The sequence below is a fragment of the Macaca nemestrina genome, chromosome 9, assembly GCF_043159975.1.
Source record: "Macaca nemestrina isolate mMacNem1 chromosome 9, mMacNem.hap1, whole genome shotgun sequence".
NCBI classification, from domain to species: domain Eukaryota; kingdom Metazoa; phylum Chordata; class Mammalia; order Primates; family Cercopithecidae; genus Macaca; species Macaca nemestrina.
Window position 1 is genome coordinate 58,164,790 of NC_092133.1, and position 12,932 is coordinate 58,177,721.

The following is a 12,932-nucleotide window of genomic DNA, read 5'->3' on the forward strand; positions in this document are numbered from 1 at the left end:
TTTTAAAAGATAAATACCCAATTGGGTAACTGACTATTAAATTTAGAGTTCAGAATTTTATAAAATTTTATTTTTAGAGAATATAGAAAGATAAATTCTGTACCTATACTTGGTTCTATAAATTCCATGTTTCCATATGTTGCCTATTGTCAGAAACAAACTGTTCCTTATTTAAAAAAAAAAAAAAAAAAAAACAGTTTTTCTTCCATATTAGGGAATTATTCAGACTTCTTTCCTTGGTTCCTATAATTCCAAACCAGTTGGAACATCAGTCTATTTTTGGTTTAAAGGAGCTTTTAAAATGTGAGCATGATTTTTTTAAGTTTCTAAATCTCATAAAAATCAATTTGCCACATATATAGCAGCTATGGTTGTAAATAGAGTGCAGTCATTGTATTGCAGAAAGACAAAGTTCTAATTTCCATATTACAGGCCCCACCCACCACACCTTGTCCAATCTCCATGTAAGAGGGCTGAAAAATGTAAATTCTGAAACATATAAAACAACATAAGGTTGTCATTTGTGGCTGTTTCTATTCAAGATGAATGTTGTCACCTGTATTGGAGTAAACTCTCTTGTTAGTTTCTGCGGGGTTTTTTGATCGTCCCACCGCATCCCATCGACTCACCACGAGAGGGCAATGGAGCGTTTGCTTTCAGCTAACAAAGCTAGAAATGGTTTTAATATCAGCTAAGTGTTTGAACTTGTTAAGGATTTATTTCTCCGCCTTCCGATTGCCACACATGCAACCTCCGAGTTTCCACTAACAGCGAATAATAATCCAAATAAAGTTATTCTGAGGGAAAATATAGACAGACTGGTGCAGACAAGAGCTTTTGCCCAAATAAGGATCCCTTTTGTGCAGACCCCATGTGTTAGATAACCATCAACTGACAGTTGCTCATGAGTTAATAATGTTGGATGCTGAAATATGCATACCATGTGCTATAAAAGAGTTTGGAGGACAAAGACAAATACTTCGATAGTTAGATATCAGAAACATACCAGAGGTGTGCAGATTGCTTCACGGGACGTAGGTTGAACCCACCAAATCATTTCATCAAAATTACTACATTATAAGTATAATACAGTAGAATGTATGATATTTATTGCACATTTTGTCGATGTTGCAGAGATTTTGGTCTAAGCCTTTCTGCATGCTACTGCCTTAAATGCTCTAGCAACTCCCACCTTCTAAGAAAAGAAAAGATTTCCTAAGCTTATTTCTGTTTCCACCATTGTTGCTCTTTTATTTTTACAATAGGAACCCATTTTACCAGCCTTTTGATTGGCATGTAGTGTTTGGAGGGCTGTTAATGTCTAGTTAGGTTTCTGTGTTGCTGCTGCCACAGGAATCAAAGAGTGAGGAGGTGGAGGGAATCAGCTTTGATTTTGGCTACTGTAACAAGTTGTTTGGGAGGATGGGACATAGGGCCAGCTGAGCACTGGGCAGCCGCCTTCTCAGTGATGCCTGATGGTTTTTTGGTGCTAAGAATGATTGTGGAAAAAATGTATCTCCTCCCTGCCCCCAGAGTTCAAACCTTTTTGTTCTGTTCAACTTTTCTGGGCTTATTGGAATGCCAGTCTTCAATGAATAATCTCATATTTTGTCATAAATGGCACTTGAGGCAGGTTGGCAAAGCCAATGAGGCTATGCCCCTGTATTTAAGCCTGACTATAACTGACCTCTCTATTTATTCTCAGATGAAATGTTCAAAAAGTCAGACCATTAACTTACTCAGTAATTGGAGATTAAGAAGTGTCTACTTCCAAGCAACTAAAATCACTCCAGCTCCATTTTCTCCTATTCAGTTTGTATTGCATGATGAAAATGGCTTACATTATACCCGACCCATATTGACAGCAGGAGAGAACAAGTCGTGAAATAAATAATTAGCTAGTTCCTTCCCCCCTTTCTCTCTCCCTTCTCTCTCTCTCCTTCTGTCTCTTCTCCAGTCTGTTGTCAAAGCTTAACATTCACTTTGACATCTTAGTTAAGGAAGTTAATGAAATAACATCTTCAGCAGGGCCATTTAGTAGCCTTGAGTCAATGATTACCAGATTTAAATTTTACAGAGGAGAGACCTCAGCTTCAGCAAAATTTTTAGATACCATTATAACATTATATATGTGTGTAATATATATATAACTATATATATCATTTTTCATGACTACCCTCCATAACAGTGAATAAAATCTTAAATGTATTGAAACATTGAATCGTGACTTTTGCTGATTATTCTAGTTTCAGATGTTAATCTTGTTCTGTCTGCTCCTTAACACATATTTCCAAGAACATATCTATAATCATAACATTGAATTATTGACTAAACCAGCATCGCCCAAGAGAAAGATAATGTGAGCCACATGTAATTTAAAATATTCTAGTAACCACATTTTAAAAGGTAAAAAGAAACATGTGGAGTTAATTTTAGTAATACATTTTATTTAACCCAGTATATTCAAAATATTATCATTTCAATATGCAATCAATATAAAATGTTATTAATGAGATATTTTACTTTTATGTTGTATTAAGTCGTGGAAATCCAGTGTGTATTTTACACTGTGGCACATCTCAATTTGGACTTGACATATAGTATTTCAGATACTCAAGGGACACATGTGGCTAGCGGTGACTGTATCAGACACAGCAATTCTAAATAGTCATAGAAATGTTTTATCTTACCCCGAAAAAATGTGAAGAAGCTGTAACCTCTTCTGGGTTCACTGTTAGCTTTACGTTAGGGTTTCTGATGGTATCTGTGTGCTCTTTCTCTATCGTGTGACAAACTTCCCTCCAATTGACTGATAACTCTAGCTTGCCCCATGGCTTATAGTCTGCACTTAGTCAACATGTCACCAGGTATGATGAACCTTGTTGCTGCCTCTCCACGCCCACCCCAGGCCCCTTTCTCTTCTCATTCTGTACCCTCACCCCACCCTGCTCCAAGACGCACACTCCTCTATACAATCTGTGAGTTTGCGTGAGTTTCTTGGTACCACAGAAGAGTTTTTAGTCATTTTCCAGTATCTTGGCTCCTGTACCTGCGCAAACAAATGAAGCTCAGAGACCACTGAGGTACTTAGTTGGGGACGGTACTGATGCCCTCATAGGAAGGAAGGGTGAGAGGGATTTGCCTGAACAAAGAAAAATGTCTCCGAATCTCAGACAACCAAAAATAGTCATCTTTTTACTTTTAAGTAAGAGACTATCCTACTATTCACATTATTCTTTCTGAAAGGTATAAAAGCACAAAGCGAGTGAAAAGCCCCCTTTCTGTACAAATTCCTTTTTGGATCTTTTTAAAATAAATTGGGAGCCTATCACTTGATGACTGTTTCTTAAGTGTATGTCTTTTAAATACTAAAATGTATCCCATGACATACTCATCCAAGTATGCAATAAGTTAAATATCTCCATGTTAATCCACATACACACCAAAACAAAAACAAAAACAACCCATCTCTTTTACTTATTTCCAAGTGAGGAATGTTTTCTATAAAGAGGGTAGCAAATCAATTATCCTCAATGATGAAATGGACTGTCTCATTTCCAAACCTGGAGAAATGGCTGAACAAGAATGTCCTGTTTATAAATGAGTTTAAAAAGTGTTCTGATATTTACTGCTCTTACAAGGCTATTTGACACAAAAATGTTGGTTTCACTTCTGTGCTGTCATGTTCAATAGTAACACCATAGAACATATCAATCATAGACTGGAATGAGCAGCTTTATTGATTTTAACAAAAAGAAGAGAGAGACAAAAAATTAACTCTCTTTGTTTAAGAGGTTCTATCTGTATAACCTTCAGAAATTGTGGAAATCAAAATGCCTTAAAACACATTTCCAGAGCGCATCCTTAAACAGCCTTAAGAGAAAAAGACAAGTATCTTGTTAATATTCTATTTTTACTATATAGAACCATACCAAGAAAGACTAAATCTGTATTTATAGCAGAGTTTTCAAAAAATGAAGACAGGAGCTATTTCAAAATCATAAGAAAAAAATACATAGTATAGCATTGAAACAACATGCTTATTCTCACTGTAATAGTTTCTGTGCTTGATCTCCATTGAGAGAGGAACCTGGGGCCTGGAAATGGCTCATGGACACCCAGCATCTGGAGAGATGAATAGGAGAAAGAAGTTGCCAGGTAAATGTGAAAGTGGGAGTTTGAGCCTTGATGGCATTTTGAGAATTCACTTTTGGTTTTGCTGAATTTGTGACTTGACAGGACCTTGCAGCTACCTGGTGCGTGGCATGGGCAGAGAAATCAGACCGTTTGCGTACAGTATCAGCTCCTAGATAGCACTGCCGCACACCTTTAGGGACCGAGCTAAGTCCTAAGATGTCCACTCTGCCCTGATGTCTCTTTATAGAATATGTGGAATTCTGGCCAGGCATGGTGGCTCACGCCAGTGGTCCCAGCACTTTGGGCGGATCACGAGGTCAGGAGATCGAAACCATCCTGGCTACCATGGTGAAACCCCGTCTCCACTAAAAATACAAAAAAAATTAGCCGAGCTTGGTGGCGGGCGCCTGTAGTCCCAGCTACTCCGGAGGCTGAGGCAGGAGAATGGCGTGAACCCGGGAGGCGGAGCTTGCAGTGAGCCGAGATCGTGCCACTGGACTCCAACCTGAGCAACAGAGCGAGAGACTGTTTCAAAAAAAAAAGAAAACAATATGTGGAATCCCAAGACAAAGGAGTCTTTCCATAGGCTCCTGATCCTCAGGAAAACCTAGGCTGTGGTCTTGTCCATGCTGTGCTATATAGACCCCATTATCCCAAAGATGCATAGGCTCTTGCACAGCAGGTATGAGCTACCACTTCCACCTCTTACAAGGGAACCCTCCACCAAGAATAGATAGCCAAATAGACCAGAGAGAAGATGAGAGTTGGAAAGGTCTGGCATAGATTTCAATCTCTTTTCCTGTTTCCAGAATTTTCCCCTAGAGAATCAATCCTCTGAAAAACCAGACTCTCTCCTCACTCCTAGATTCAGCTCCCAGATTTTCCCCTTGTTTCTCAAACAGTAGTGAAAAGCATCTATAATCCCCTTCTTTGCCAGTGTGTTTGTAGACAACCCTATTATACAGACTTCTAGAATATTTTTATATTACCTTGGAATTCGCTACATGATTTCAGAACAATATTTAAATAACATGTGATCATTTACATTTCTCCCCTGCCTCAAGACACAGTGGGGGAACAAAGATAGAAATCTGCCTATCACTGCTGGTAAAGCTGACTTCAAAAGAGGCTTGCTTGTGTTTTAATGGCAAGAATGCACGGAGTCACATGCTTTCAAACCAATTAGCAATACAGATGAGCTAGGAAGTCCTGTTCCATTTATGGGTTGGGGGAAGGGTAGAAGTAAAATAATCTCTGTTTTTAAGTGTTTCTGAGAAATGAAGACCTCCAGGGCAGAGAGAGAAGGCAGATCAGGAAATAGCTATGCAAATCACATGCCTAAGAAATTACTAAAACCTTGATCAGGAGCATTAATAATTACTCCAGCATTCACAAGTATGAAACAGAGTGAGTAAGACTGGGCATGTTTTGGAATGGATTACAAAAGTGTTTACTTACATGGTTTGTTGAGCAGTCAATGAAGTCCATGGCTGTTTTGGACTTAAACTGCCCAAGCAATCCAGGTATAACAAAGGCAGTAATACATTACTCTCATTAGTGACTCTTGGGGCTCTCAATGATTTTGACAAAGAGGCAAAGTGACAACCTCATATAAAGCCAGCTTCTTCTTCTTCTTCTTCTTCTTTTTTTTAATGTTCTTTCTAACACCACAACTGCTCACCCTTCTGGGAGAAAGAACAAGGACGGATTCTGTGAGAGCAGAGTTCATTGAAAATGTTAAATTGTAGTTTGTGGTTCAAGCAGTGTAGGGGTATGACTTGGGCAAAAGCACACTTCGTAATTCAAAGTCCAGGTCTTCATATCGCATGATATCCAGTGTGATGAGTGTAAAATTTCTCTAGGGCGCATCCATCCATTAGTGTTTGGGGTTTTCTGGTCTTGATGACATTTGAATGTGGAAAGTGTTTAAATCTGGCTGGCCCTAGAGTTTGGGTTTCAGACTCTGGGCTCATTTGCATTTTTTGTTTGTTTGTTTGTTGGTTGGTTTGTTTTTAAGAGACAGGGTCTCACTCTGTCACCCAGGCTGGAGAGCATTGGCACAGTCTAGACTTACTGCAGCCTCAAACTCCTGAACTCCAATGATCATCTCACCTCAGCCTTCGGAGTAGCTAGGACTACAGGCACATGCCACCACACCCAGCTAATTTTCATCGAAACAGGGGTCTCATTACATTGCCCAAGCTGGTCTCAAATTCCTGGCCTAAAGCAATATTCCCACCTCCCAAAGTGCTGGGATTACAGTCATGAGCCACCACCAGAGCTTCATCTTTTTAATGCCTTTATTTGAGAAAAAATAATTACTCTTAAAAGGAAACTGTCAGAACAATTACCAAATAATAAAACTTTTGCAGTATTGTGTTTCCATGTCTATTGTTTAAAATTCATCATCAGAGTTAGAATGTCCTGCAGGATCAAGTTGTGCTTGTCAATGGCCCAGTGTGTTTATATCTCAGACAATACAATTGCTTCTCAAGCATTTCTGTTGGGTGTGGAAGACTGATTTTGGGAAACCAGAATAAAAATAAACTTGAATATTTCCTAAATTCATATGTGATCAGTGTTTTGCGAATTTGTAGAAAGGTTCAAACAATTGAATAGAAGTTTAATACCAATGGTCACTATATGAAATATAACTGTGGATTTGAAATAAAAATTTCAGGGATTTATTTATGAATTTTTAAATATTGGCTTTAAGTTAAAGCCAAAATGAGGTCTGAGAGCTTCTAGTTTTCTTTTGTCCCCCCACATATTTGAAAACTGAAATTCTGTAAGAAATTATCTGTGAAATGCCTTTCTTTTATTACACCCATAAATTTTAGGAATGGCTTTGATCAAGCCTTCTGCCATTCTTGGTTTCTAAGTCTTTTACTCATACGTTAATAACTTTAAAAACATTCTTTCTATTTTTGTTGTAATGAAAGAGGAAGTTTCTAAATAGTTAAAAGGGAAACATAGAAAATAGAACACGGTAAATGATAATAACTAAATTAGGGTAGGTTACTCCTCCTCCCCCCTTCCCCACCCGAAAGAGCAATGCTCCATGCTGAAACTTACCAGGGTATTTTTTTTTTTTTTTTTTTTTTTTTTGAGACTAAGTCTTGCTCTGTTGCCTGCCCAGGCTGGAGTGCAGTGGTGCAATCTCCACTCACCACAACCTCCGCCTCCCAGGTTCAAGAGATTCTTCTGCCTCAGCCTCCCGAGTAGCTGGGACTACAGGTACTTGCCACCATACCTGGCTAATTTTTGTATTTTTAGTAGAGACAGGGTTTCACTATGTTAACCAGGCTGGTCTCGAACTCCTGACCTCGTGATCCACCCGCCTCAGCCTCCCAAAGTGCTGGGATTACAGGCATGAGCCACCATGCCCAGCCGGTATTTTAAGATTATTGTCTGTAAAGAAAATGTACCAGAGAATTGATATCCTCATAGGAAAAGCATTACAGAAATGCAGGGTATTATCAGTAACGCATACTATACATAGAACAATGTTTGTCTACCCTAATACTATGATCAGTGGAGTTTTGTTTTCTGGCTCATATTTAAAAGACACACACAACTCGCAAATCGAATGAGTTAACGCTCTGCCGACTTCTCTAGACATTGACCTCGGGGGTTAAAGTCTTAGGAAAATTGTGCTGGTTTTCCATTCCCCTGATTCCAGTCCCTACCAACAAGCAAGTCCTATCTCTTCAGTGGAAGCTCACAAAGAATTTCTCGAGAGAATATGTAGCTGTGTTGGCAACAAAATTCTCTCTGCAAAATGGGAAGGAAGAGTTGTTAACTGATGAGTCAATCCAGCTTTTATAGCAGTTTATCTATCTTCGTGGTATTTCCAAGAGCATAAATGCTATTAAAAAAAAGAGACGGTCATGACAGGAAGAACACAGTAGAAAAAAACAGGAACATTTAAGCCAAAAGCAATTTACTTTGCCAGTAACTGGTTACATTTCCCTTTGTTTTATTATTATTATTGTAAGAGTTGGGGTTGACATAAAAGTTTCCCACACCTGCACTGCCCTGCCATGTAACTTGTGTGAACCCATAGTGAAATAAATATATAAACAAATTGTCTGCAACTCTGAGCTTCTAGATCCTTTAAGGAAAACAAACTTGTTTTGCTATATTGTTGAGAAAATAGACTATAATTCATTAATATTGGAAGGCGTTTAAAAAGGAAAAAAAAAAACATGGGTTAGCTGTCAGAGTAGCCTGGAGCTCTGGAGGTAGCTTGATTCTCTGAGGATTAAGACCTATAGAAATAGCAGTGACTTCACAAAGGTGAATAGTTGTTAATTTCTTGGCACTGAGTAAGAGGAACAGATGGGCAGTCAGAGGGGAAAGATTTTTTTTTTAAACCACAGAGATCTTTCACTGATTAGGCAGAAGAGTTAGTGGCCCACTGGTTAGGGGGTAATATGTAGGGCTCTCCGACTAAGTTTCATTGGCCTTAGTGGAAGTCTTGCCACCTACTGCTGGGTCAAGACTAATGGGGACCCCACTTGCTGTCAATTCTGTCTGTGGGACAGTGTTTCCCGTCTGGGGTGGGCTGCAGCACCCTCATGCTATGTCGTTCTTGAGTGTTTTCATTTGGGGAGAGCTTCCTGGTGACTGCCAGCCCAAGTTAGTATGAATACTTCATTATGAGGCAGTGTGTGTGTATCTGTGCGTGTGTCTATTAGAGATAAGTTGCTTAAAGCAGGGGCTCTGGATAAAGTCCAGTTGCCTGTGTTGAAATCCTTCTGCTACCATTAACCATTTATATGGTCGGAGACAAGTAATTTCATCTCTGTCTCAGTTTCCTGGTCTGTAAGATGGGGATAAGGATCATGCCTTCCTCTTTGGCTTGCTGTGAGTTTTAGTGCAGTTATTGTATGCAAAGCACTCAGAAGAGTGACTTGTACAGAGAAAGTGCTCAGAAATGGTTAGCTACTATTATTATTCACTTAGCTACTCTTATTATTCATGTATAATACTGAAAACATTCATGCAAAGAGCATTTACTGAACTCTGTGATAGGCCAGGCCAGTGAATTATATACACACGTAAAAGTAACAGTACGTCTATTGCTTTGCACTTATTTTTTTTTCTAATAAAACTGACTGGAGCCAGATATGCCATCAGTAAGGGTACTGTTCTCTCCCTAGCAGAGCTTTTTCTCGGTAGAGATCTGTCTCACCTAAAGAACAAGAGCTGGTCTAATTGTGGAGTCTTAGGATTCAGGTTCTGTCAGTAAGTACATAGCACTGAGCTTTCAAGGAGAGGGCAGGTATAGGTCCTCGCAGAGTGGCTGGAAGGAGGTGGGGTTGTCTCTTCCATAAGTGAGTTAAAGTCCACAGACCCACCCCACTCCTGCCCACCAGCACACCATAATGCACCTGTTTTCACTCACTGACCTAGCAAATGACAGATTATGACTCTAGAGGGAAAAAGATGTGGCCTGGAGACCAGAGTGTTTGCTGTCCCCAAAGCCAGCCCTTCAGTACCAAAACTTTACCTGGAGTCTTCTGAATCCAAAAGGTCTCTGATTGGATTGCAGGGGCACCTACCCAGTCCTTTGTGCTCCATTCCCCCCTGTACTTTGAATATTTGTGCTCGTCAGGGTGTTTGTGCATTGCATGTGGGGACTAGATTATAGCCTTACTGAGATACCAAAGGCCTTACGTTTCCTGTCTCCATTCCCAGTGCAACCTCAAGTCACCGGTTTATGTTTCCAGAGCATAAACATAAGTAGTAAAGGTGAATGCAGTTTTACAAGTGCCCAGTGTGACAAGTATACCACGTGTGAGGTTGGCGGGATCAGTCTAAGAGGACAGGAAAGAACACTATGTGGACATATTTATTTCCATTAGTCACTTTTTCATTCAACAAATACATGTTATGCAATGCTGCCTTTTGGGTATTGTGCTGGGCAGATAAAAGACACATCCCACAGGGTCTTGCCCTTAAGGATTCTCCAGTCTAGTATAATAATATGCCAGAAACCACAGCTAAAGTACAAGGAGTACAGTGATAATGTTCCGTAAGAGAAGGAGAGAAAAAAAGTTCAGAGGGGAGAGTAGGAGAGGAATTTGATTTTGAGCCCTGAGTGACTGGTAAGATTTGCCTAACCATACCTGAAATACTGAAGTACTTGCCTTAGTAAGAACAAAGGGCTTTTTCTCTTGATCAGATCCCATTTAGAGTTTACGTTTGTGTGACCAGAATATTAGGTGCTAGTCTGTTCTAAATTTGTAATTCTCAGAATCTGCTGGGGGAGTACATGTGCTTCTCTGGGTTCTGAAAACAGCTCAAAGAATGGAGAAAATAAACCCAGTTTGGGGATGACTTCTTGTCAGTTCCTGGAACCTTTGCCTTTTTTTAAACACAGCATGTTCGATGCAAGTTCTATCGAAAAGACCTTTGGGATTTGAAAGCTTTTCTAGAAATAAATGCCTTTTAGGTTTAAGTGCTTTTCGCCAAAATGTTAGGAAGGGAAGATCATAGTAACAAGTCTTAGAACAGAGGGGATACTGTTTTGTTTGTTTTAATGAAATGCCTCAGACCTGCTACCCCAAGTTCTGTTTGTCAGCTTTCTGCTCAGCTATTATTTTGATAAGGGACTTGAAAGTACATCCTTCCCTCGTGGTCATTAAAGTCTTAACACTTGGGTCAGTTGTGGAAACACTTCTGTGCTACACAAAGTCTTCTAAACCAAACAAACAGTCCATGCCCTGGCTCCAGGCTGCGGACCGTGTCAAATTCATGGAACGTGGCATCGTGCTCTGACAAGGGGAGCAAGAGGTCAGGATCCACAAAACAGGCCGGATGAAATCACCAGCCCCGTGCGGGGAGGTGGAGAGAGCAGAGCCCTCCCTGCCAGTCTGGCAACTCCAGCAAAGTCCTCAGGCTCATCCCACACACTCGGTGCTAGTCACTGCTGTGTGTTTACATGAGTAATGGAGCTGCCGGGGGAGGGGAGTTGTAAGCAGAGCGCTGAGCCTCGCAGCTCGCATTCGGAGGGAAGCTGACATCCACACCAAGTCGAGACTTCCAGGGATGTGGCCGGGGAGCAGTCACATGCTGTAGCTTTCATGAGCACAGACATCAGTCAGGCAGATGTTTGTCGACTGGAATGGGTAATCGCTACTTTCTCTTTGCTTGATTTTTGTTTATGAGCTTGTTTACCTTTGGTAATTCCAGGCTGGCTTTCTGGGATGGACTTTCAGAGCAGCGTTTAGGGGAATGAGAGGAGAGAGCGGGTGTGGGAAGGGGATCCTAAGCCCTAAAGCCTCTTTTTAAACTTTTGCCTCTCTGATTCTAAAGGCAGCTCTGCTTTACTGAGCTTTTACCAACAGTAAAACTGTTATCCGGAGGAGAAAATCAAATTAGTAGGATTAATTGTGTTTGTAAAATGAGTACAATGTAAAAATGTCCTAAAACCACTGGTTAACTACCTAAGTAAGATTAACAACAGTTAAGAAGGTTCATGTTGTTTAGATGTGACATTGTCATAATCACTCCTTAAGTAATAAAGAGTGTGGATACCTTGAAAGGTCTGAACAAAATTGTTTAGGGTGTAATTCATTAGCTTGGAGTCGTTCTGAAGTGGTTGGTTGGTTAGTTGGTTGTTTTTAATTTTGCTTGACTTGGGTGACTGATGAAGTTAAATGTGAAAGCTGATGCCGGATAGTCATAGCTCTCAATAAACAGCAGCCTTTCCTCCGACTTTCTGTATAGATCTTAAAAGGAGCCAAGTTGCTCAGCATCAAGGATGAAATAGAACTTTGATTTGTATCTTGTCTTTTCAAAAGTGTAACCCCCATGGAATCAAGCTAACCCCAGTGTAATCTTTGGATGTTATTTTAAATAAGCCTGAAGATCTTCATAAAAATATATTGAAAAGGAAAAGAGAGCATGCTGATTTAAATGTATCTGCCAGATTTGTTGAGATTTGAAACATGCTGGTTGCGGTATTATTAGTAAATATATGTAATAATATTTTCCAGCTTGCTGTTGTGAATGCCTCTCTCTCTTTAGCTATCTCTCTACTTATCTGTATGGTAATTTGAGAGAATGCCCTTGTCTCTGAATATTTTGTAAAAGAGATGTTTTCAACATTTCATTACTATGATACCATAAGGGCAGGCATGTCACTTAGGTTTCTGAAAGCAAGATACAAAACAAAAACCAAAGATTGAGCTCAAAGCCTGGCTCAGTTTTTCAGCCCCAAATGCTTCTTGTCCAACAACGTGGAAGGATATTTTTCTTACCATGATCCTTTAGAGCTAAGAGCTTCGTGTAACTTATATTAATTAGACATGTTAAAGCTAAATAGATTAGCTTTGGGAGATATGTACAGAAATGTATACTCACTCTACCAATATGTAAGCATTCAGAGAGAGAAGCATGTAATAATGAGGGCTGCCTGCCAATATATGTACATTTCTCTGAACAATTAGAAGGGATCACTGTAGTGAGATTCTGGGTCTTTAATAAAGAAACCCATGCAAATGAAAATGTGTATCAATTGTTTTCCATTTGTTTTCAGCGCCAAATCTTAAAGGCAGACCACGCAAAAAGAAACCATGCCCACAAAGAAGAGATTCATTCAGTGGTGTTAAGGATTCCAACAATAATTCCGATGGCAAAGCCGTTGCCAAGGTACGGTCATTCACTCCACGGTATTCATTTCGTTGCATCTTTTTATTTTTGCTTTTTCTCTTTATCTCTCTGTGCCTGTGTCTTGGAGGCAGTTTTCAATTCAGCATCTGACTTTGGTATTCAGAGCTTTTGAA

The 12,932-nt window shown here is 39.8% G+C and overlaps 1 protein-coding gene across 6 annotated transcripts in view; it reads left to right on the top strand.

Moving 5' to 3' along the window:
• The window catches only part of LOC105466168 (AT-rich interaction domain 5B), a 192,639-nt gene that overhangs the window by 133,608 nt on the left and 46,099 nt on the right, over positions 1-12,932 (top strand). For 5 of the 6 annotated variants that reach the window (XM_011715152.2, XM_011715151.2, XM_071069609.1 and 2 more), the window contains one exon: positions 12,686-12,798. In XM_011715152.2, coding sequence (XP_011713454.2) covers positions 12,686-12,798 — 113 coding nt within the window. Of the gene's footprint in view, positions 1-9,043; positions 11,274-12,685; positions 12,799-12,932 lie in introns of those variants that run through there. The other variant, XM_011715156.3, reaches the window with a different exon arrangement.